This window comes from Pempheris klunzingeri, chromosome 4, assembly GCF_042242105.1.
Source record: "Pempheris klunzingeri isolate RE-2024b chromosome 4, fPemKlu1.hap1, whole genome shotgun sequence".
NCBI classification, from domain to species: Eukaryota; Metazoa; Chordata; class Actinopteri; order Acropomatiformes; family Pempheridae; genus Pempheris; species Pempheris klunzingeri.
This window is the reverse complement of record NC_092015.1, coordinates 16,918,821-16,943,641: the sequence shown is the minus strand read 5'-3', so window position 1 is coordinate 16,943,641 and position 24,821 is coordinate 16,918,821. Positions and strand designations below refer to the sequence as shown.

The 24,821-nt window shown below is 41.5% G+C and overlaps 3 protein-coding genes across 3 annotated transcripts; 1 reads left to right on the top strand and 2 right to left on the bottom strand.

The window, feature by feature from the left end:
• Window positions 1-9,717, bottom strand: ypel2b (yippee-like 2b). Its single transcript, XM_070829924.1, has 5 exons — window positions 9,572-9,717; window positions 3,836-4,067; window positions 2,950-2,993; window positions 2,426-2,534; window positions 1-162 (listed from the first exon to the last, which is right to left on the bottom strand). Exons 2-5 carry the CDS (start codon window positions 3,950-3,952, stop codon window positions 73-75), a joined length of 360 nt encoding a protein of 119 aa, XP_070686025.1. The 5' UTR covers window positions 3,953-4,067; window positions 9,572-9,717; the 3' UTR covers window positions 1-72.
• Window positions 9,718-11,629: 1,912 nt separating this feature from the next.
• Window positions 11,630-19,398, bottom strand: gdpd1 (glycerophosphodiester phosphodiesterase domain containing 1). The gene is made up of 11 exons (XM_070829915.1): window positions 19,335-19,398; window positions 18,377-18,526; window positions 17,828-17,870; window positions 17,373-17,508; window positions 16,311-16,356; window positions 15,877-15,998; window positions 15,565-15,654; window positions 15,071-15,204; window positions 13,585-13,644; window positions 13,231-13,282; window positions 11,630-12,745 (listed from the first exon to the last, which is right to left on the bottom strand). The coding sequence occupies exons 2-11, from the start codon at window positions 18,510-18,512 to the stop codon at window positions 12,611-12,613; spliced, it is 954 nt and encodes a 317-aa protein (XP_070686016.1). The 5' UTR covers window positions 18,513-18,526; window positions 19,335-19,398; the 3' UTR covers window positions 11,630-12,610.
• A 983-nt stretch (window positions 19,399-20,381) lies between these two features.
• On the top strand, window positions 20,382-23,779 carry LOC139200585 (ion channel TACAN-like). The gene is made up of 12 exons (XM_070829913.1): window positions 20,382-20,651; window positions 20,946-21,064; window positions 21,230-21,346; window positions 21,445-21,504; window positions 21,605-21,700; window positions 21,794-21,883; window positions 21,973-22,038; window positions 22,205-22,266; window positions 22,350-22,442; window positions 22,595-22,659; window positions 22,951-23,019; window positions 23,383-23,779. The coding sequence occupies exons 1-12, from the start codon at window positions 20,583-20,585 to the stop codon at window positions 23,494-23,496; spliced, it is 1,020 nt and encodes a 339-aa protein (XP_070686014.1). The 5' UTR covers window positions 20,382-20,582; the 3' UTR covers window positions 23,497-23,779.
• The last annotated feature ends 1,042 nt before the right edge of the window (window positions 23,780-24,821 follow it).

The following is a 24,821-nucleotide window of genomic DNA, read 5'->3' as shown; positions in this document are numbered from 1 at the left end:
TCCATTTGTCCATCCATCCAGTCCCCCAGCGTCCCCCCTCCTCCCGTCTGCTGCCGCCGTGCTGCTCGTCCCTCAGTCCCAGCCGTTGTCCTTGATCATGTGGGCCAGCTCGATGATGAACTTGCCCTCTTTATACTTCTGACTGCTCTCAAAGGCATGTTCCTGGAGGGTGTAGCAGGGGACAGGAGAGGAGAGAGACAGCTCTTAACTCAAATGACAGACGAACAGTGAATAATAACATGTTTATATCTCTGACAGAGAGCAAGACAGCAGGGAAAGGGACACCAGTAGCATGACAGTCTTCTCAGCTGTACATGAAAATCCTTGACTCAGTCCTGGCCTGTCTCCGCTGCCGGCTCTTTGGAAGCTGCTTATTATATAACTGTCAGTCACTAAACACTGCAGAACCAAAACGCTGACCGGACTGGATCGTCATACCTTGCACTGGCAGGAATGTGTCTCTCTCCGCTAAAACAGCTAAAGGCCACAGGTTTCAGCCTCGCAACAGCCAGCGCAGATGTAGACTCTGCTCTAATCTTGCAGGCTGTAACATGAAATCCAAAATTCCCCAAATTCCAAAAATCAGAGGAGGATTTATAAGAAAAGCCAGAAAAGACTCTGATCTACACCGAAGCTTTCTACTCCATCTATTAGGTAAAATACATGAACTAAAGTCATAATTACCAAGAAATTTATAGCAAAATACCTAATTTTCCTTCTCCTGATATGTGTATTTGTGTCTTGTTTCTAAGATATTGTGTTAGGAGTGGATATGCCTTTAATCAACAGATGTCTCTCATGGTGGTCACATGATCACACTCAGCTGTGCTTGCTAATCCCACCTCAGTTTGTCCAATATCCCCATATTTGGATTTTTCTGGCCCCTGTAACTGACAGTGATAGCAGCAAACAGTGAACCTCAAATGAGCCCCAAATGTATAAAGGTCCCTTTGGAAACGTAAAGGTTAAATCACTCCAGATTTATCTGTTGTTTTTTATGATGTGTGTTGTATTTATGTATGATTATGGGAATCATTTTGACACAATTCATGTTTTAAAAATGGTTTTTTTCTTTCAGTTTTCGTCAGAGTTGCTAATTAATGCCATAAATAATGACACAAAATGACGACTTCTGCTTCCTGTCTGAGCTCATTAAAAACCTTGTGTTCTTGCCCACAAGCCGCTCACCTTGAGCTGTAAGCCTCTCTTGAAAACACTGTCACAGAGCAGCCTGACACAAATGTTCTTCCACCGTGGAGCGTCTGCACCTTGTTTTGTCTTTTGCTATTTTGGTTCAGAACTGCGGAGGCACGTTATCAGATTTCTCAGTTTAGAAGTGCAGTGGGTCAAGCCTTTCAATAGAACTTTGACGACTGCAGAAAATCAATACCGCTGCCACTGATATTAATGGCAGCCCTCCATTAAGTCCTATCTAGTGTCTGTGTGCTTCTGTGGGCATGTGACCTCTGTTTTTCTCTGCCTTGTGGGGTCCTGACAGGAATAGAAACTGCCCAGAAAAGTATCTAATTTTGAAGCTGGTCTGCCAGCTGTTTACCAGGTGTCATAAGGAAAATTGTTATTTTTAGGCTGGAAGGTTAAAGAATCAGGTTTAAGGTTGGACACGTAGCGCTGAACGTTACGGTTAGAGGTTAGGCAAAGAGTGCTGGTCAATGCAGCCTTCTCAGAAGTCAAACAACAAGGATACTGTGTGTGTGCATGAGTGTGTGTTAACCCCTTACAGATACTGTCACGTGCCCCATAGTGTAAACTCTCACCTCCATGCTGACGGGGTTCACCGGTGACAGCTGCACATGCTCAGCTCTGCTGATGCATGAAGACAGCTAACATGTGTGGATGTTGTCTAGTTCACCCTGACGGTGGACCTAAAATACCACCTGTACTAAATACATCCTGCATGTGCATTTTGACTGTAGAGCTCAAACACTAGTGAGGCTGTTGATGCTATTTTAACTGTGAAACTGTTCATTGAACTACACTGCCGCTTTGTAAATGTCCAGTCAACGTTATTACCACCTAGATATGACAGCTGTGATGAAAACAGTCATATAAATTTACAACTTCTCGTCAGCTGTTAAAGACTAAACTGTACGTATGTAAAGCTTCAGATTTGAGTGACAAATTAATTGAAAACCCTGCTGTTGACCAGCTGTTTTTCACATTTTAAACTCATCGCAAGTCACATAAGATCAACTTCTTGTCTCCATCTGTTGGGAAAAATCTGCCTCATACTTAATGCAGCCCACAGCCGTAGCACCGTGCTGACCCTGACTGAAAAGGAGGTCCAAATATAATCAGGGTGCAAATAAAATTGGGGTGTGCTATAATAACAAGCTCCCAGTTTATCGTCTCCCAACCTTGGATGCAATTTGTGGTGCCGTGCATCAAATCAGCCAAGGGCACTTACGTATTTCCAGCCCAGGGTCGTCTTGCAGTTCTCACAGTAGATATCTGCTACAGCGTGCAGGCCTGTGAGCAGGACTCTCTCCTCCGCAGGGCCACACCCGACGTTCACCCTGTGAGACAGGAAATGATTTGTGGGGAGGAAAGTAGAGAGGAAGGAGGTTTAAAAATTAGTATTGTGCAAGTGGCTCGGTTTGCATGGTCTGTAAGATGCGCTCCCATGTGAGTCACTGCCTCCCATCCACTCATGCAGCGCATACTGATAGGGCACCAGGCCACATGGATTCAAACAGCCTAATTTTCACACCCAGTTCTGATAATTACAGCACCCCGAGGCACAGGCTGGCTCTGTCTACAACAGGACTTCAAAAACAGCACAACAACTGTGTGGAACAACGTCCATTATAAAGTTAAAACACCTGAGCTGTTCACTTGTCTCCTGTGTTAGTCCAGTATAAAGGCCCAACACATAAGGCCAACTGCAAAGCTATTTGCGGGCTGAAAAGCTTTTTTTAGAGGAATACTCACACTGAGTTGAACAGGTAGGCTCTGCCTTGGCTGCCCTGGAACGACTGCAGAGACAAGACGAAAAACAAAGATGAAGAGGCTGACACAAGAAACTACACATTGATACAGCATGCTGTTATATTGCTGCAGTCAAATAAGAGCCCTATTTTGGTTTCCTTATAAAAACGCCCACCTGCTGATTTGAGTCAGGCCTTTACTTTAATAGAAGCTCTTATTTTAAAACCTGAGGACAAAATCTATTTTAACATATACTTTAAATTGGTCTTTAGTCTCCCAGTAACAGCCCATGCGCTACTGATAACATCACGGTGGACTAATGTAAGTTAGAAAGCAGCTTAACAGGTAGCGACGCAGTTCATTTTCCTGCAGGTGTTTATTTGCCGCGACAAGAAAGCTGCTGTTGAAGAGACACATTAAACAGATTTATGTCGTGCGGCTGTGGCAGAAGGCCTTTGTGCACAGGTGAGCAGTGTGTTCATAATCGCTTGTGGAAAAAGTGACAGTGCATTCATAATCCAATTCACTAACCAGCTTATAACATAATCCATCCACACGCAATAGTGTGGCGGCGGCTGACACAGACATACAGGTGTTCAGCCTGCTGAATTCTTCATCGGGTCTCCTTCTTTTTTAAATCCTCAGCACTTGTCTTTTTAATTGCTGTTAACCTTTGTAATAAAAATAATTGTCAACTGTGTTATAAACTGAAAGAGAGAAATTGCTTGTTTCTCAAATACATTTCAAAATACATCTGCCTGTGGACTTTATTTTTCAACTCTGTAATAATTAGCTGCCTGAATTTCAGTTGTGTCCTTATGGCTTCTCAGGGCAACCGCTGTTGGTAAGATGAGTCAAGTCACCGGAGCAGACTGTTGCCGCCGGTTACCTTGGAGATGAGCTCGTCGTGGTTGGCCAGGTGAGCTCGGCAGTGAATGCAGCTGTAGGTTCGGTGGCAGCTCGGCAGGTACGCCTGAAAGGTCTTGGAGCGCGTCATTCTGACCATGGGCGGGGTTGGCGGGCGGTGCAAGAAGGGACTGCCAGCCCAGGTCGGCTCACAAGGGAAGCACCGCAACACACAGGTGAGGGCCGTGGTGGGCGGTGGGTTGGGAGGCGAACACCTGAGCACAGTGAGGATGAAAGAGCAGCTAATGGTTACGCGGTTGTGTAACAGCTGCTTCCTTAAACTGGTGGTGAAAACTGAGCCACAGGTGTATAACTGCTGATGGGATTACTGTCTGCTCTCCGACCCGCCAGCCACTGTGAAACTCTTCAAACCTCAAAACGCTATGATGTAACGAGACATCATGCATTATTAATGAGCCTGTGTTGCAGGCTGAGTCACTAAACTTCACATTTCAGTTCCAAGCTGAAGAAATTCCACTTGAGATGAGATGAGATTCAAATGCGGTACAAATACAGAAAACCACCACACAGGGATCCACCATATCGACCAACCCCAGAGGCCAGTTTGAAGCACCACAGCAGGGACAGACAAAAAAACGAATAGGTTACTATTTTGATAATTAGTTAATATAATTAGATAAAAGCTACTTCAAGACATTTTTAGCCTTGCTAGCTGCGTAGCACTACGGATGACAACACCGATCTGTTGGTCAGTCCTCCACTTTGACTCAGACTAAAATATCTCAGCATCTACTGGATGAATTCCTATCAAATTCTGACATTCATGGTCCCCAGAGGATGAATCCTACTGAGTTGGTGCTCCACTGTCTTTTCCTCTAATGCCAACAACATTTTTATCTCATCCAATGCAGCTGTTTGTAGATATTTATGCAATATGATGGGCATTTTACAAAACTGCAGAGAACTGATGATGAAAGTACTTGAGAAACAGTTGCAGCTGTGGTTAACCGCTCTGCACCGACTCTAGTTCAATGCAGCGGACGCAGGCAGCTAAACTATACCTCACATTCTGTGTTTAAGTCTATGAGGCTGCAGAGATAATCTGCTTAGCCTAGCACAACTGTGAGGATCGTGCTCTGCTCACTCCATGATATCCAAATAGACCGAGCCCTTAAAATACTTTTGCTGGTGTGCCCTGGTGACTGAGAAGATTAGTGAGCTGGCCTGGGAACCCATCCCAAAAGTCCCTGGGGCCAGGAGGACAGGGGTATGTTTTGACTAACTGTACAGGAAAAACTAAATGGTTCGAGGCCTCTGCTCTCCACTTTGTGGTGCAGATATAATCTTTGTGGTTTTGTTGCTTGATGCAACTTTAATCGTGATTTCGGCACTGTTGAAGAACACACCCTATCAATCACAAGATTTAATCCAGTTTTATTCCCCAGCGCGACTCTTTATAAACCTGCTTCGTAGCCTCTCTCAAACAGTATATGCAACTTTTATTGTCTCGCATCCTGTTTCCACAGTTTACGGGACTACGGCGCTGTAAGATTCTGTTATAAATGTACTATCTTTGTTTTTACAAATTGTTTCATCACCTTTACAATATGCTGTCCCACTCTGTCTCCTCTCCTTCCTGTCTGTCTTTACTGAACCATCTGGAAAAACTAATAAAATACTGAATGGGAGCAGGAGGCCTCTGTGAGTTCAGGACAAACAAAAGAGAGAGAGAGAGAGAGAGAGAGAGAGAGAGAGAGAGGCCTCTTTACTTTACTGCTCTGCAATATGATTGTTTTTAGTATCAGACGGAGGCTGATAAAGGCTCCACTGCTGATGGGAAGGACTGGGGGATATAAATAAATAAGGCAGTGAGACGTGCCCTTGTTTTCTCTCCTCTGACTCCCTGCCAGCGGCGTGGGATTGGGGCACAAAGACACACTCAGTACAGTTGTCAGAAATGACCCCTGACACACACACACACACACACACACACACACTTGATGTTTAACCCAAAGCCTGTTTCATCCTCTCGGTCATTTCAGGACTGAGGACAAGGAAGAAGTTTATGTAGCATCCAGTCCTCTGACATTTGTTCTTGCCATACAGTATTTTCTTGATGAATGATGTGGCAGCTGTGGAGCCAAAATAATTAGTCTATTGATGATTAATGAAGTCTATTAATCCATTAGTCAATTAACGCAAATTTATCTGCAATAATTTTGATAAATAAGTCATTATTCAAAAAATGCCAAATGTTAACTAGTCCAAGCTTTTTAAATGTCTTTAAAGGTCTTCTATGATAGTAGATTAAATAAATCTGAGTTGATCAGACAAAAAAAAAGCAATTTAAGATGCCACTTTGGGCTCTGAGAAAACAAGTTGGGCGTTTTATTTCTATTTTCTGACATTCTGTAGACTAAACAATTAATCACTTAATCAAGAAAATCTCCTAAAGTCGCACAAAGCGGACTGATTATAGCTCAGCAATTAGTCTTAGGTCCTGTAGGTAATCTAGGAATGTAAGCTTCAAACTTAAGCTACAGATTTAATAACATTAAATTTAAGCTTCTCCTTCTTCTGAGCCACTTCATTTGCTACAAGTCACTCGGGATAAAATAACATCAAAGTGACTGTTTAAAATGTAAATGCGATGTACAGAGGAGAAGCCGTCCGTCACAGCTGACAGACGGGATGAGATGTTCACTCAAACCAACATCTGGGGAAAAGGCTTTGTGGGATGCTGTTACTGGTAACTGACCTCTGGTGCATAATGGTACTAATGTGCCCTTAGCGGACGGACATTCAGCGGCGGTGCTGGATTAAAGTATTGCACGTGTTACACATCTTCTCACGGGTCAAACATAATCCATGTATAGTTCGGTCTGGGTATTATTTGCAGCCTGAGGTCTCTGAGGAATCGCTCCAATACGACCATAACAACAGAGTGTGTGTGCATGTGGGAGGCTTTGGGTGAAAACTGACACCTCTGACTCCTGTGATTAAACATGTACATCGCAATGTCGTCATCAGATTAAGTGTTTTTCTCTATTTTTATCGTTCTGAACAGAATATATTTGGATTTTAGACTGTTTGTCAGGCAAAATGAGACATTTTAAGACTCTGGAAACTTGTGACAAGCATGTCGTCACATTTTATAGACCCGATTGATTGACTGTTTAACTGATAAGATAATCAGCAGATTAACTGATGATGAAAAACAACCTACAGATGTCACGGCTTTGACTTATTTAGACATTGACTTGACACTGATTTTGACACTGGCTTACATTTCTTTGACACTGTAGCACGAAGGCTGACGTGTCACCATAATCACAAACATATGTGTTTGGTACTACTAAAGAAAGCAGGTACAGACTTTAGTGCAGCAATGATCAGATGAAAATGTCCTCGACCTGTTTAAGGCTGGACTGTGATGCCGCTTGGCATTTTATAAGAACGCTCATCTTGGTGGGTGGACATGCTTGTAATTCATCTTGTAAGGCAACGTTGTTTGTGGGAACGAGGATGCTGACAAGCTCTAAAACGCTGACGCAAAAGAGTCAATTCAGGCTGCTTTGCACTAAAAAAACCTCCTTTGACAGAATAACAAATTGCATAAATGATCAGATGACTGGAGGAACTGATCGCTGTGGGCTCCCACACTAGGAAATTTAATGGAAACCATCACATCAGGATGAAGACTGTCTGCATAACCTCTGCGTGTGTGCGTCTTTGGTGTTTGTCCCTCTTGTGTTTTCTCTGTCACTCTGCCTGTGTCTTCTCTCCGTCTGCCTCTCAGCCTGTTTGTATATTTGTTTTTTCTGCTGTCGCTCTGTCTATTCATCAGTTCTGCCGCGGGTCGTTTGAGGTCACCGAGCTGTTCATTCTGGTCATTTCTGGGTGTCATCACAAAAGGCTACGTGCCACGAGTCTCAGCAGCCAAAAAGGGCCCTTGTATCCCAACAAAAAAACCTTTGTTATGTAACGCACTGATGCTGCCGCTGCTGATGCTGTTTCTGACAATGATCAAGAGCTGGAGAAAGACAGAGGGGAGGAAGAGATCCGAAGGGGGTGTTGATGGTGGTTGATGGATGTGGGGGGGTGTGTGTGTGTGTGTGTGTGTGAGAGTCAGACAGGGACAGGGCGTCGCTGAAGTGGGCAGAGAAAGAAAGAAAGAAGGAAGGGAAGAAGCAGCGTTTGTCCCTTCGGCGTTGGATGATCAGTGCGTCCTATGCTGCCCACGAGCTGCACCGACACAGTTTCTGTACTTTGTGTACTTTCATTCGGTCTTACACCGAGGCCAGCAGCATACAGCAGCATGACATCACTGACTGGAGGAGAAAATAAAAACTCTCCTCTCTCCTCCCCCCTCTACTCCGACATATCAAATCTCACTGATGAAGCGATGCTCCTGCATCCTAGGTGTGTGTGTCCGGTTACTGTTGCTATGTTTTATCCGAACTTGCTTCAAATTTTCCTGTGTGTGTGTCTGTGGAGAGGAAGGCAGCTTGTTCTCAGGTGTTTTAGACACTTGTGCTTATGTGTATTTAGAGTTTAGTACAAACCCTGAAGGAAACACTTGCTTGTTCACTGTGGTTATAACTTATATGTTCCTAATTCATCCTAAAGTGTTACTTGCATTGCTCTTCTTGCGTGGCTACCCGATGATAAACAGTGAATACTGTCATGAGAAGCAAGAGAAAACAACGTGGGTGATGTGTGAAGCTGCAGGCACAGCACATTGGGCACAACTTTTGTTTATGTGTACATGTTGTGTCTGAGGAGGATCGGCTTTCAGGGCCAGCAGCTCTCTGAGCAACATCTTCGATCGCTGTGCATCGACTCCTAACATCATCAATAACTATCTGCGTGCACGCTCAGCAATGAAAATTGATCGCAAAGAGTGCAAAGGTTGTGACTTGATAAAAGTGGCTATTCTTAATCGGTCTATGTGGGCTCAGGTGGACTTTACTTAGTGGGTGTTTTCAGGAGATGGATGCAGCATTTCCTCCTGTTTTTGACTGGGATGGCAGAAGGGGCCTCATCACCCCAAGTAACACATCATAAATGTTTAAGATGTATAGTGCGTGTGTGTGATTTTTTTTTTTCTATGAATCAGGTCACAGGCAGTGGCGCACTTCATCTGGGGCAGAACTTGAGCCACCACACGGCGCACAGATGGCGGGGATGCCTCAGATCAGCAACGAAACACACTCAACACACTCAGCACAGCATCCACACTCTAACATCTGCAGTGACTTTGACACATCGATGGGAATCAGGTGATTGGCGTCAGAGTTTGCGGTCACGTGTGCGTATTACAGGATAACCCGCATTGATCACCGCCGACGTGCACCATCACGGCCGAGCGCGCGCACGGGGATGATGGCGTATACGTGCAGGACGGCCACCACAAACAGCATGAGTCCTAATAACACCCACTAGACACTGCGGAGTTGACCTCAGCATCCCATCCAGGAGGAAAAACATCAGTGCAGCGATGAAACATAGTCAGCAGTGACGATCGTGACACGCATGACGACAGGAAATAAAACCATGAAGTTGTGTTTTTAATGTGAAAATACGACTTGTGTACCTGCAGCCCATGCCAAAAGTTGCCTCGGTTAAAAAAGTACCGGACAGGCTGTGTATACTTACATCGACGCAAGAATAAGCTTCACAGGGCGACATAATAACAGTGCGTAACAACAAATGCAGCACAGTGACAAATAACGTAGAGGGAATCTTTTTTTTTTACCTTTGAAGGGAGGAAAAAACGGATCTCCACGTAGCCTAGAAAACGTCGCACCTCCTCGTTTTCCTCGTGGCAGTGCCAATCCTAAACCCCCTTTCGCATTCCTTCCCAGGCAAATTTCCTCTTTCTCTCTGGCCCTGGCAAGTCCTGCAGAGACGCAATGTTTTGACGCGCAGCGATGCCCAGCAGAGTTTAGAGGAGGCAGAGAGAGAGAGAGAGAGTGAGAGCCAGCCGGAGCGAGAGGATTCACTCCGGCTCACTTCCGGATTCGCAGAAAAGCCCGTTATGTAGTTAGCACAGTTTCTTTAGGTGAACAGTAACACTGTTAACTTCTGTTTTTAAGTGTCTAGACGGTGTCTGGTCTTTTGTGGTAAGACGTTTGGAAACACATGCTACAAATGCTGTTGATATACTAGATATAATTGTAAAAAGGCTTGCGCAGTATTACGTTAGTGACGGATGTTTATGGCCATTTGTTGTATTGCTTATATTGAATGAATAGACGCTATATGAATTTTAATGTTGTTTTTATTATCTAAAGCTAGGTTCTGCCGTGTTGGCGTTTATATAAGCTTCAACATAGAAGTTAGCTAACAGTTACACAAGGCGGTTTCTATCATAACTGTGTCACGTTTAAGGAAAAGTTCACCTTTCCTACGGCTGCTGCTTAACTACAACACTTTACTTCCCATCGTGATGGACCAGCTTCTGTTCATGAAGTTACTCAATGGAAAAATAAAAACTCTGGCGTCAACGTGACAGGCCGTAGGCGCACGCTCCGGAGGAAGCGAACTATCTTGACGGCAGAGTTGATGATCTTTGGGAAAAAGTCGCACCGATGAGTAAATGACAGCCGTGTCAGCCAATCAGAGAGCCGATACGGCATAGCAACACTGCGCTTATTGGCCCAGAGCAGAAGCGATTAGCCAATAATCTCACTAAAGTCTTACACGCTTTACTGTGTGTTTTATTTTCCAGTCTGGTTTTATGTTCACTAACTGTGTAGTTTTATCAAAGGACATCGACCAGGGGAAGAGCCGAAATACCTCACCGGTTCTTGTTCAAAGTGGAGTGGAGGAAAAGTGTCAGTGCGGATGGATTTTATGTAACAACATGTCCAGCATCATTAACTTTCCGTCTGCATGAAAACTCCTTAAGTCCCTCCAGTCTGCAGCGCCACCTTGTGTCAGTCTGCAGCCACATAAACTGGCATATATTTGCTGCCCAAAGTGGCCAAAAACAACGTTATGAAGCAGTTATTATACCACACATACACACCACTTATATAGCAATATCTTAAGTGTTTATTGATAGTGATAAAAATTTACTTTGTCAATAATTTCCCATGAAATCAGATAATGTAATGTGGGATAAGGCATTTTGATTGGCCTAAGCAGCCAGGTCCCACAAACTGGTTCTGTTGAATTCACAACATATTCACACACATATTCATTTAGGCATGCAAAACTAATATACAGTCAGCAAAGCACAGGTAAAGTAATCAAAATATTGTCGATCATAATCAGTAATGTAAGATCAGTAACGTGATTGGTAGGTCACAAAAACAGATATTTCTCAAAACGATGTAAAATATCATGAAAAACCACTCAGTGACAGCACTGATACAAGATGTCCGACAACAGACAGAAGAAAGTTAAACAGCAACACCGTTTGGACTGTAAAACACTGAACAACATAGAATACATTCAACCAATACTACATTCATTACTGGCCCTCACTGTGTGGTCACAGGTTTGGATTAGAAAACGTCAGTGGTATGATAATCCTTAATCATCTTTACACTTTCAAACTGTGAAGTGCTGTCATTAAAAACAGTCGTACATCTCACATGTGAAGTTCAGTGGTAACTGTACTCACATTAACACAGATGAAAAAAGGTACGACTCTTATTTTGTGCAAAACTTCTCTCTCAGATTCATTAATGGGCAATCGAGGCCGCTGTCATTTCATTTGAATCGGTGTGAAATCTAAGCAACTACGCATAAACACACAACATAGCCATGCAACGTACGACCTATTGTCTTAAACAATAGAAAAAAAAAACAACTGTTTTTTTACAGAACCGCCCAAAGTTCAACTGAATGTGCCTTTGAATTGTAAATATGCAGCAGTGGCACCCGAGGGCTCACGCTGCTCATTGGAGACTAAAATTCAACGTAGCCGAGGACTCGTGTCAGCACCCTGATGGCTGCATCAGAACCAAACAGGAATATCTCCCAGCTGCTAAGATTAGTGGATTATTTAATGTGCAAAGTGACAGCCAGTCTGTGAAACAAAAGAATGTTTCAGACCTCGAAACATCACGTTGTTGCTGGTAAATCTCCACAACGTTATAACATCAGACTGCATCTGCTGGTGTTGTTACTAGATCAATACTCCAACCACAACACAGTAATACTGCAAACTGCCCTTTACTTACTTTAAGACAAAATCATATCTTTACATCAGTACAATTGGAAAAAAAAATTGAAAGCCAAAATAATTTAAAAACCAAAATAACAATAATTTAAAAAAAACAAACATTTTCAAGTCAAAAGCCATGAATTGATTATGAAATTCAAGACCGATAAGATTTGGAAACACTTGATTTCAATGGCTATTTTGTCCCATTTTATAGATGAACTTGAAAAGATTGTGTGGTTTTAAGTAGCTGAGTGATACTGATAGTTGTTTGAGCAGGACGGTGTCCAGCGAGGGAACAAAAAAGCTGCAAGGAACACAACTCAAAGGAAATAATATGTATGTGTGTGTGTGTGTCCTCTAAGAGTATTTTAGGTTGTTGAAAACATTGACGTTTGTATCACCAATACAAGAAGTGGTTACTGATACAGTGCAGGATGCAGAACATGATGGAGATTCCTACTGACTGTAAAACACAGAGGAGGAGAGGAGCCCTGCAGGAATGCGTGTAGTAAAAGTGGTGTTGGCGTGGAGGGGGGCGGCTGATTTGGCAGGTCAGTCAGGTTGAGGGATAATCACTGGTGTGGGGGCGGGGGTTGGGTTGAGGTAGATTTTGGCAGGTCACTGGGGCTTAGAAATGCCATTCCTGCCCATAAAGTCTTTAAGCCTGGTGGGAAAATCTGTCATAACTCCCGTGGCTCCCAAGTCAAATGCCCTCTGGAAGTCCTCCTCATCGTTCAGCACCCAAATGTACACCTGAAACCAGACGCGGGACACATACGGCTCGTCACACAGTGGAGGGAGTCACACAAAGGTTTAAGAATGCTTCTGTGCCGCGAGAGCGGCGCTGGTGGCCACTCGGGCCTATTTTTGAACTAGTAGGAACATTTCCCAGTGACTGCTCTTAACTACAGCATCACACTGCAGCTACAACAAACAGCTCTGAGCACGCAGACAGGCTCAGGATTACTATGGAATGATTTCTAGTCATTCTTGGAAGATAATAAAGATGAACCGACTTAACCTTGACATAACTATGTGTATGTCCCTAACTGCTCTTAGGTATGTTCATTATTAAAAAAAGATTATTCAAGCAAGCAGGAACTAAAACACTGTGATAAATCAGCTTAATAAGGAAGTGGCCACTTTATTACTCCTATACAATGTGCATCTATCAGTTGGATTCACAGTTTTCTCATTTGTGAGGATTGTTATGGAGGAGTTCATTACAGCAACTTTACCTGTATTCCCCTGGCGCTTAGATGCTCAAATAGAGCTTTCCTCATCAGCAAACTGCAACAGAAAAATAAATACTCATCAGCACAGACAAACTGTAAGTGTAGTAAAAGGAGAGGGAAGTTTAGTTGTAAATGTTTCGCATTAATCACGGTGACTCAGTAATGTATGTGTGTTTTTCCCAAAGTCCCCGTTTAAGTAAATATCAGCTCTTCTCAGAAACACAAATGCTCAGCAGAGAGAAAGGCATAAAATTAGTCACAAAATGTAAGTAAAGATGATAAAAAAAAAAAAAGACAAGCGGATTCAGACAGTCTGACATTGAAGTGAGAGTACAGAGGGACTCAATAATGACTCACCTGTCTGCCAGCCAGGTGATGAATCTCTGACTCCTTGTTAATCTGTTGGGATCCTTAAGTCTGCAAAATCACACAGCAATGTAAAAAGAAGTGAATAAGTCAAAAAGTTACGTTCCACTGATGTGGCTACAGTCAGGCAAAAACTTTGTTGCACATTTTCTGCTGAAAATCATTTCCCAAAAATAATGACAGAATCAATACCTAAATTAGACGTAAAAGAAGTGGGCTGAGAGAAATTGGATGCAACAAATGTGTAACAAAGATAATCACTTAATCCTTAATGAATGTTCAGCATGTATAATCTGCTCTGTGACCTTGATCCTTGTGAGCCACTAACACACACTCTCCAGGCACGGGGTGTGAATATTTCTTTTAATGACTTCAATAACGACTGAAATAATCTTTCAAACAGTCCTGAGGTAGCACGGACAGACCGGGGCGCTCTGAAAGGAGCCGACCAGTGAGCCCAGCGTAGTGGCTACACCTGAGCCGAGGAAGTGAGGAACCTCTTGCAACTTTTAAAAACCTAAATAAAACATCAAGCACATTTAATGAAAGAGAACGAAGCAAAGTCGTGTGTGTTAACATTTAAAAAGCTTCTATCGTATCAACATCAAGCCACGTAAAGACGTTTGGCCCTCAGAGGGAAATAAGCTATTCCGCACATTTAAGGTCCATTTATTGGAACATTTCCAGAGCTTTCAGCCACATCTCTACGCCTTCATCAGCACACAGAGCTGGCTCATACAGTACAGTATGTAACTTTGGTCATGATAGATGATAGACGGATGTGATAACACCCTGGTCTCTGTTCAAGGTTTGTCCCTGGTGTCTGAAGTGATGATGTGTTTATCTGCTGATGAAGGCCACAAGAGGTGGCTGAAAGGTCAGGAAATTGCCCTATAAATAGACCTTGTGCTAACATTATTTAAACCTATTGTGAATGTTGACGCTTAATTCCACAAATTGAAATCACGTTGTAACATTTAGAGAACATTTTTTTGCAGCAGCTAAAAAGTGCTGCAGATGTCAAGTTTGCCTTTTATGGTAAAGATTTTGAGCTACATATATATTGACAGCATATATGGACATGTCTTTTTTTCTTTTTCTGGCCAGCGCTGTCGATTAAACACTAGGTTTGTTCCTGTTCATTTTTTAGCAGAATGCTAGTTTAATCCTGTGACCCAGTAAACCGTGCTACCATTTAGGGATGGGCTTTAGCCACAGTGAGGCGGGAAACAGACCTCAACCTACCAACCTGCTGCTATCAAATGTAGTGGACGTGCAGACTGATAATGATCACCTCTGGTGGAGTGTAGCGTTACTGTTGTATGTAACCGAAAAACGAGAACAGCAGAGGACTTGTACCCGTGCCGTGTCGTACAACAACCAGCAAAGGACACTGTTACAGAGGGTTGATGCATGTTCTGTAAGTGCATCCTTTTTTACCAGATCCTATTTGTGCTTTTACAGTCCGTTTACCTACTTTGTAATAATAGAGGGCATGGGGATCTCCAGAAATTGCTCCTTGAGGGGAACAAAGGGCAGAAGGCCGGTGTAGAAGAGGCCTAACAGCTGCAACACTCTGGGAAAGCTGAACAACACTGGGATACGAGGATTCTACGAAACACAAACAAACATACAGGCTTTAGGATTTAGGGTCAACTCCCTTAAATTCAGTCACCACAAGTGATACATGATAATAAAACACACATCTGTACTCTTAAAGATTATTCAGAATCAAATTTGGACATTTTGTAAAACAGGATATTGATCAAAAGATGATTTTTTTAAAAAGATATCTGAAATTTGCTCTTCAGTTGCATAGCTCCTGCTTTCTGCACCTTATCCATGCTGATGTGAGGCCTACTAGATAAAATAAATCTATTACTGGTAGCTAGTGTCTTTTGAGATTGAGATTGATGCCCTGAATTGACTGGACTGAAGACTAACTGGACTTTGCATTTCTTGTAAATGTACCTCTTTGTAACACTTCTTTACTATCTGGTTGCTAGCGTTGCCCCAGACGGTCAGATGTTCTCTGTCGTACTTAATGACCAGCTCAGAGACCTGCAAGGATTAAAATGTCATCATTAAAGACATCGCACATAATACTTGGTGTGCACAGGTGCGAAACATGGGGCAGAAATGCCTTTTCAGGAAATAGGGACAAAATGACAACGATTCATCTTTAATCTTTTATACAATGAGGTAACTCCTAATGCTGCTTTTAAGGATGTATGAGCTAAAAAAAAACACACCTAAAAGTCTGTGAATTGCAAACACACACACCTTCTTGATGAGCGTGTCGTTGTTGGTTTTAATGTCAATGTTGACAGGTGTATTGGGAAATGCATCAAAAATGTCCCTGAGGAGAGGGATGCGTTTGTCCTCTCCGCCCTCGCAGAAACACTCTGCACAGACAAGAACAAAGTTAAAAACACAGTCAGCGTCAGATTCTACTCAATAATACAGGTAGCATGAACGTATTCATCATTTCTGTGGCTTTCTGGCTCCTGTGTCAACAGCTTATGAATTACAAATATATGTCTTAAATTTTGTTGCTGATGAACTGATGTATTGTGCTTTAAACAGACACAACATTTATGTTTTTGTTCCTATGCATAAACACTAACCAGTAAAAACTGATGTTGCTATTAAGCATGTGTGTGTGGGAGGTGTTAGCTTTGGAATAATTACACCAATCTTAGGTATGTGAGGCTCACCTCTCTGAAAAGTGACACCCAGCTTGCAGAGGTATGGAGGGAGCTCCTGCAAAGAGCACACGGCACTGAGTGGTTAACAAACAACAAATACAGCCAATAGTCAGAGCTTGTAATGTCGGGTCAGAACCAGGATCTGTGTTAACATTAATGACAGTCAGCATAGGAGAGTCAGGAACCCAGGACACACACTTCGATGCAAAATTACTGTTTGTAAAACTGTAAAACTAATTTCACTTCCACACATATCATTTTGGTATGAAATTATTCACTATAATTTATTTTCGCTGATGTGGCATTTAACCACAAGTTGTGATTTCTGATCTTCAAACACACACAAATACTGGAGCTGAACTTTGTGAGGCTTATCAGAAAAACAAAGAGCTTTGTTTCAATGTACGTATGTGAGATGCAGGCCACAGAAGAGAAGATAGCACAGCAGAAATCCTAAGTGAGCAACAATTAATCCACTGACTCAGCAAGACTTCTACTTCCTACTTTTTATCAGGCAAAAGTTCATCCTGTGACACATCACGTGACTTGGTATGGACCTCACCTGATCAAGGTACGTGATCTATCGATGCAGTTACCTCATCCACCCCGCTCTAGTGCTGTTACCTCATCCACTGCCCTCTAGTCTACACACAAACACAACTCTAAGTGTTGCTTGAGTTGGTTTTAAGTTTTAAATATTCAAATATATGGGGACATGTAAAATGTGCCCTGAGGAGAATTAAAAAGTTATCTTTGCATTCAGAGTTACTGACCAAAACACCTTGATGTATCCTTAAAGTGTCCAGTGCAATTCCTTCCACACAAAACATTTGCAAAGCCAAATTTTAAAAGTGTTCTAAATTGTTTAAATCCATGTAACTGGAGAGAAACAGGGACCCACTCAGAGAAATAACAGCTACTAGAGGCATTAAAGTCCTCAGGAAACCTTTAATACAGACTCCAAAATTAACAAACTTCCATGTTTTTCTAAAAGTTAGAGCCAAACAATTCCAAGAGCTGGAAGATACAAAAATGGGGTGATTAAAGAGAAATTGCAGAGTCATAACTCACAGCGTAGGCCATGTCGGAGATGTTGGCGTTGATGCCAGTGGACCTCTGCAGGCTGGCATCATGTGAAACCACTACCTGTTCATCTTTCGTTAGGTGGCAGTCCAACTCCAGCATGTCTGTGCCAAGATCCACCGCGCTGCATGAACCAACACACAGTGCACATACAGTCACGCTATAAAACATGGCGCATATACGTTCAATAAAATACTAGATATATATTATAATATGAAGTAGTTCACCTCCCACTGCATTCATAAATCAATCAGAAACGTGTGGATGCTTGAACAAGCACAGACAAGCAGACAAAACGGTCTGTGGTCACAAACGGATCACTACCGGGCTCAGATGACACTCGCTGCCCACAGTCACAAGTACGAGCACCAGCTATGTTTCACACTTCCAAGACAATTTCGAAGAAAGAGCTTTGTCAATGTGACTCTAAGGTTTCTACTCACTGCTTGAAAGCTGCCATGGTGTTTTCCAGGTTTTCGCCTGCTCCTGCAATACAAAAAGTAAACACTGAGCGTGCTACAGTTTTTTCTTAATATCGACATTTCTGTAGGACTCACAGCTGGAGCATTGCCATCGCTGCTAGAAAAGGCCAAACAGGGATGAGCTAATGGCCCTGTGCCTGATGGAAGAACAGCTATAAATACACTGCAATATAACCAAAACTATGCAATTACATCTATTAACAACATGGTAACAGCTTAACCAGCCTGACACTGAACAGTAGGCTTATTCTATTCACTATGAGCTAGTTATTATAAGTAACTAGCTCATGAGAATTAAAGGTAGTCAAAATAACTGAAAAAACCCAATCACACATCACTCAACTGTGTCAAGATGTAAAAATACGATAATAATGATACTGTAAATGTAGACACTAATATCAAAACATGAACCTTGAGGCTCAAGAACGAGATTACGCTCATCATTTTCATACAAAAAATAACTTCCTGGATAATACATGCTGAAAATCAGAATGAGTTCCACTAACTCACCTCCACGATGGGAAATGTGTCTGCTGACAAAAGCCTCTCGCTTCCTCCGGTGCAAAAGAGAGGGGCATTTCAGCAGCAGGGCAGAGGTGAGCACGTAGCCCGTTACCGTAGACAGGACGTACACAGCAGCACACATCTCCTATCAGTCAGCTGGAAAACAAACACAAGCCCCTCAAAGTTAACAGTGAAGCAGTACAGTGAACAAACACTTTTTCTAAACAGAGAAATATTGAGTTGAATAAAAAAAAAGCACACTTTCAGGAACCACTAGAGCAGAACTACCAAGATTTTCTAATGAATTAATGACCAAATAAAACACCAAAAATGAGAAGTGAGGTCTTAAAGCTACTTAACTGATCTGAACAGCCAAGAACCCCTAAATCATTACATTTCTGTTGACATTTCTGTTGACATTTCTGAAGTCTTTGCAATTGAGGCACTGGACTCACTAATCATATAAGCTCGGTGTGAACAACAGCACCAGTTTGTCCCTTTCAAGTACAAGAAACCAGGCACAATCTCAGTCTAAGTTATCTTAATACTATGATTGCCCCACCAACATTCATTTAGAAGTTGGTATTTCCACAATCATGCCCAATCGGGAAAAGATTAGCACTAATGTGCAAATAATCCTGCGTCAAAGGGGACAGAAAGCTACATTGGCTTCAAACAGCACATTTCAGCAGCTCAAAGTATTTAAGATTTAAAGTTTGAGTTTCTAAAGTCACTCTGTCTACCGATTCATTGCCAGGGGGCCGTTTGAGCTTGTTTTCAACATTAAAAAAGGGTTTTTAGTTCAGATCATATATTAGATAGCATTATAAACATCCATTCTCCTTCACAGTGCTCAGTTTCAACCACTGATAAATGACAATAACGATAATCAGCTGTTAGCCTTGTAGCTAAAGGATGCTAACGTTAGCTAAGCTGTGGTCGAACCGACAGGATCAAATCTTACCTTTGTCATAAAACTGTTTGGGCTTTCTTTCTCCCTCTGTGTTGACTAACCTGTGTAGTCTCGCTGTGAGTTAACTGGCGTCCAGAAAGCTGTGCAGAGAGCTTCTCTGTGTGGAGGTAAACTGATGAACTGCAGCTCCGCAGCTCCACACAGCTGTCTCTGACCGGCCGCTGTCAGCTCAGCGCGCATGCGCCAACATGAGCGCCTCACAGGGTCAACAAAGCCACTTCCGCCTGAACATTTCAGAGTAAAAGCGGCGTTTCGACAAACCCTCACTGAGTGCTGTTTTTTGGGAAATTATTTCCACTGGGAAAAAAAATACACCACTGCAGTTTGTTTTTCATAGATTATTGTACACCTGTACATACTGCATATGTCCTGCCTGTAACTGAAAACCTGTGTATATGCAGTACATAAATTCAATGTAATAGAAGAATTTACTGTACAAGACTTGCTCTAACCAACTATAATGCATAAAGAATTATATTAGGGTCTTGTTTTTTCAGTTTAGTTTCTTGGTGAGATTTTACTTAGTTATGTTTTATTTGTGCAATTTTGTTTATTATCTATCTCTCTGGGTGTGTCTTATGATCTGTATGATGGGAATTTTACAGTGTCAAGACACTAATCTGACTGGCTGCTGTCAGTCTATAATGTGCAGGTTACAGTTGAAAAGAAAACTCTGCATTTTCACAAACAATTTAACTGAATTTTTGTTTAATTAATTATTGTCTCTGCTCATTTTTCACTAGGCCCAGCGATTTACAAGTGCCACAACATTCCCCCTCCATCATGATCGAAATGGCGAAGTGAGTTGATCACTGATTTAGTCCTTTTATCCACAAGATGTCACTAATGTGCTGCTGTGAAAGTGACAGAACATGCTGACAGAGAAAACATGCTCAAAAGGAACATGCAGCTAACAGGGATCAGGGTGAATTATGGTAAAAGTAAAAAATGTATACCTGTTGTCTTTGCGTTGCATTGTAATGTAGTCAACGATGATTGCTTTAAGCTCTATGAGTGATTACTGGACATTGTGGTAACCGGAGCATTGCCACAGAACAATGTCCAAGTCAAAATCTTTCACATTTGTACCAGCCAAAGTTCACGTTACATAATAAACTGACTATGGAGATGTGAAACACACCCTGAAGAGAAATACTTGAGCATAGCATTATGTGCATGTCTTTCCTTGGTGGTTAGGGTTAGGTAAAACAATTAAAAAGAAAGACTAGTGCTAACAAAATGCCTCACGGTTTAACAGGCGTTCTGGAGGAGTGGAAAAGTCTGGAAGAAGAGTATCAACAACTTCAGGTAAGAAATTAACCCAAAAAAGCTGACAGTATGAGATTAATCACAAGGAGCACTGGTGTAAATCGTGTTTAACATACTGTTTGCTTGCTGTTGTCTTACTCAAACCACACAATGAAGTGCTTTTGATATCCAGGAAAACGTCTTGTAAAACTGCCATAGATCAGCAAGGTTTCATGTCAGATATCTTGATCGTGCTCTAGATTGTAATCTACCATATTTCAAAAAGGTTGGAAGATCTAATGATAATAATGATAATCTACATTTCCTTTGGTTGTGGATGTTCTTCTCATCCAGGAGACACACAGACTGTACTTACAGAAACTGGATGAATTTTCCAAAATACAAAAAAACTGCTCATCCTCCATTTCCAGTCAGCGTAAAAGACTTAAGGACATGTCCCACCTGATGAAAAAGTTTGTGCGCACACGCACACACACACACACACACACACGCACACGCACGCACACACACACACACACACACACATTTGCATGGACACAGGTGTACAGCAACGTATGCAGACACACACCATGTGCCAATGACACAGACCTATCGTATGCACTTATATCATCCATCAGATGCAGCACAGGAGCATCAGAAGAAGATGCAAAGACCTTGGATGAAATAAAAGAGAAAATGAAGATGTGGCCAAATACTTTCTCTGAAATGGAAACTTTCCTTCCTAGTAAAAATGGGTAATGACTTCTATTTATCCAAAAGCACCCCAAAAATGACATTTAATTCCTTATATAAAGCTGAATAAGAATAACAATATATTTGTTTCATATTGCAGATTGTACCTCCACTTGGTTCTTGGAAATGTGAATGTCACTCTTCTCACCAAGCAGTCAAAGTAAGCAGTGACCATGTCCAGGGAAATTTCTGCCTGTTTCGTTAGTTTTGAAAAGCGTCACACTGTCTATTGAGACCTGAATTTGTCACGTCCTCGTCAGATTTGCCTACAAAGATGAATACGAGAAGTTCAAGCTCTGTCTCACAGTCCTCCTGCTGCTGTTCTCCTTCATATGCTATTTCTTTGTGAGCTACAGGTAAGCATCAGCACGTCACAGAAGCTCCATCACATGGATACTCTCTCTACTGTCTGACTAAATCCAGCACTTGTCTCATGCCCCTGGCTTTAGATTTCTTGATGCAATCCTCAATTTCCTGCTGGTGTGGTACTATTGTACATTAACTATCAGGGAAAGCATCCTCATCACCAACGGCTCCAGGTCAGCCCTCCCACCCCTCCCACTATCCTGAAGCAAAGTGTGAAAACATATAATCTACATATCTGATAAAAATGTGTCCTGTACCATAGAATTAAAGGCTGGTGGGTTTTTCATCACTACGTCTCAGCTTTTTTGTCCGGTGTAATGCTGACATGGTGAGTAGAGGAAGATAAATACTCTAAATACCAAATGAAGTATCAATGGAACTACATTTTAACACATACAAACATGGGAAATTAAACTTGAAAATGCAACAGGATCAATGAAATTACAGTTTTTTTCCCTTGTTTAATAACAAATTTCCTCCCTTTCAAACCTAAGGCCAGATGGGAAACTGTACAAAACATTCAGAAACCAGTTCCTCGCCTACTCCTTGTATCAAAGTAAGGTCAATGTACTTGAAATACATTCGCGGTTCAAACTAAATCAAACCAAAGCCTGATGGCTGTTTCTTTCATCTGGACAGGTTTTGTTCAGTGTCTGCAGTGCTATTATCAGAGTGGGTGTCTGTACAGACTACGAGCTCTGGGGGAAAGACACAACATGGATCTGACCGTGGGTGAGAAACACTGTAGCTCGCCAAGGACACACACCCAGCCAGGCACATCATAATAATTAAATGTTTAGTAAAGATTTGCTCCATCAGGTTTGCTCTTGTCATCACTGCTGTAATAAACAGAAGTGGGAGTAAAAAAAAAATTCTGTTTTCAGAGGGATTTCAGTCGTGGATGTGGAAAGGACTGACGTTTCTTTTGCCCTTCCTCTTTTTCGGTCATGTGAGTACAGGACAGTCTGTAACACTGAGATAATGTGCAACTGAACTTGAGAAATTCCCTCTAACTATTGCTTAGTTTGCATTAAAGATCGTGCTTTGTCATGGTGTGGACTGAATGACACAGACAAAACTGACCAAAAAGGCTGATGTCATTCTAGACTTAATATGACTCTACGTATTTAGCACTGATTTCAAAAATGGTTATGTTTTTTGGTCTTCTGCGTGATAGCTTAACTATATCCAGTCAATTTTAACAAAATAACCTCTCATGTCCTCGTATTTTGTCTTGCAGTTCTGGCAGCTCTTCAATGGCCTGTCTCTCCTCAGAATGGCTCAGCTTCCAGACTGTACAGAATGGCAGGTCGGTGCTTTCATAACCACCAGTCTTGCTTTCTAAAAGTTGATAATTTATCAATTCGTTTTCTAGCATTAACACTTTGTTTTTGTTTATGTATGTTTACATCACTAGAGAGCTTATCGTGTGTATGAAAATAAGATATTACTGACTAGAATTACATTATAATGTACTTTTAAATGTATTTCTTTTCTTGTAAAACTATAGTTTCTCTGTCAAATCACCCTCATGCATTTGCATTCACACGTTTCAAACTAACTCCATGTTAATGATGAATGCTTAATCTTCACCTGATCCCTTCCACACATCATTAAATTAAAGCTTCAACTATTTCTAACATGTTGTTCTCTGTGTTCCACGCGATGCCAGGTCTTAATGTGCAGTCTCAGCTTCCTTATTCTCTTCATGGGAAACTTCTTCACTACTGTCGCGGTGGTTCGTCAGAAGCTCAAGAGCAGGAATCAGAAACCAAAGAGTCTGTGATACAGGCAATTAAAAAAACGCAACACGTCTATTCAAAATTAAAGCTCATATCATCATTGTTGCCATAAACATTATTTGCTGTTATTTTGCTCTCGAATTGTTTTAAGTATTCTGGTTATTATAACAAAACGTGCAGTAGATACATAAGTATGAAAAATGTGTTATAACTAATCAAGCAGTGTTAAAGGTAAAATTGTGCTCCACAGCACATCCATGTTCTTGTCTTTGTATAATTACTCTCATAGGAAAAGACAAAAAACAACAAATAATGAAAAAATAATGGTTAAACGCACACTCTAATAAAATATATCTTTTTGCAGGTACTCTAGTCTCTGTGGTGCTGTTTTTAGTACTTCTACATATTTTGTGCTTGTGCATACATGTGTCTGAATATGTTGGATTGCAGCCATCATTCCTATATTGGCATTTTAACTGGTAGAGTTAAAGTTGGGTGTGTGAGTGTGTGAGCTTCCCTGCAGGGATCAAAACACTGCATCTTATTTTATATCATTATGTTACATTGAACAATTCTTTCCTCCCTATGTTTAGCTACCAAATGCAGGCTTACCTGTAGACAGAACCAGTGGGGGTGTGACTTAAGTATTGTGTTTAAGTACAATCTAAAGTAGTTCAAATTAGCACCTCTGCCAGCTACTACCATGCTAAACCAGAAAAAAAGATCAAATATGATTACTTCAGTAAATACCATGCTATAAAAGTACCTGCATTCAAATATTTCCTAGTACTGAAGTATTAGCGACAAAATGTGCTCACAATATATTAAATATTATGCAGAGACAACCCTTTCACAGTTGTATTGCCACACTATTATTATTGCATCACTGTCATTGATGCACTACTGTGTTAGTAGTACTTCAATGTTGATAATAGTAGCCAATTGAAAACCTCAATCTGAAAAGTTACTATAGCAGTAACAAGTATAGGATACATAGACAAATAGAATAGTGTTAATCCAAATTCAAAACACAAACCAAAAACAACATAAGGCAACACAAAGAGATGAAAATATAAAAACAAATAACTCCACTAGAAATTGTACTACGGCCACACCACCATATATACAACAAAAGTACCTGGCAATGTTCTGCACAGGTAAACTACAAATCCTACAGATACTGTGCAGTTTATTGTCATGTACTGATATGGCTACAGTACAGTATTGTGTATTGTGTTGTGTATTGAGTTTTGGGGATAACTACAGTGAATCTACACACACAGTAAAAATGAAAGCCATCAATTTAAGCTCAAAGCTGTACTCAAGTACAGTCCTGCTCATAAAATGATTATTCTAACTTTTCGTGCTT

Coding starts and splice junctions, on each gene's coding strand:
- ypel2b (XM_070829924.1), bottom strand. CDS start 3,952: ATGGTCAGAATGACGCGCTCCAAGACCTTTCAGGCGTACCTGCCGAGC. Junction 2,535..2,949: donor GCCTACCTGTTCAACTCAGT/GTGAGTATTCCT, acceptor CCTGTCTCACAG/GGTGAACGTCGGGTGTGGCC. Junction 163..2,425: donor CGACCCTGGGCTGGAAATAC/GTAAGTGCCCTT, acceptor TACACCCTCCAG/GAACATGCCTTTGAGAGCAG.
- gdpd1 (XM_070829915.1), bottom strand. CDS start 18,512: ATGTGTGCTGCTGTGTACGTCCTGTCTACGGTAACGGGCTACGTGCTC. Junction 13,283..13,584: donor ATCACCTGGCTGGCAGACAG/GTGAGTCATTAT, acceptor TTTCTGTTGCAG/TTTGCTGATGAGGAAAGCTC. Junction 12,746..13,230: donor TAAGCGCCAGGGGAATACAG/GTAAAGTTGCTG, acceptor GTCTGGTTTCAG/GTGTACATTTGGGTGCTGAA.
- LOC139200585 (XM_070829913.1), top strand. CDS start 20,583: ATGCCTCACGGTTTAACAGGCGTTCTGGAGGAGTGGAAAAGTCTGGAA. Junction 20,652..20,945: donor AAGAGTATCAACAACTTCAG/GTAAGAAATTAA, acceptor CTTCTCATCCAG/GAGACACACAGACTGTACTT. Junction 22,660..22,950: donor CCTTCCTCTTTTTCGGTCAT/GTGAGTACAGGA, acceptor TTTGTCTTGCAG/TTCTGGCAGCTCTTCAATGG.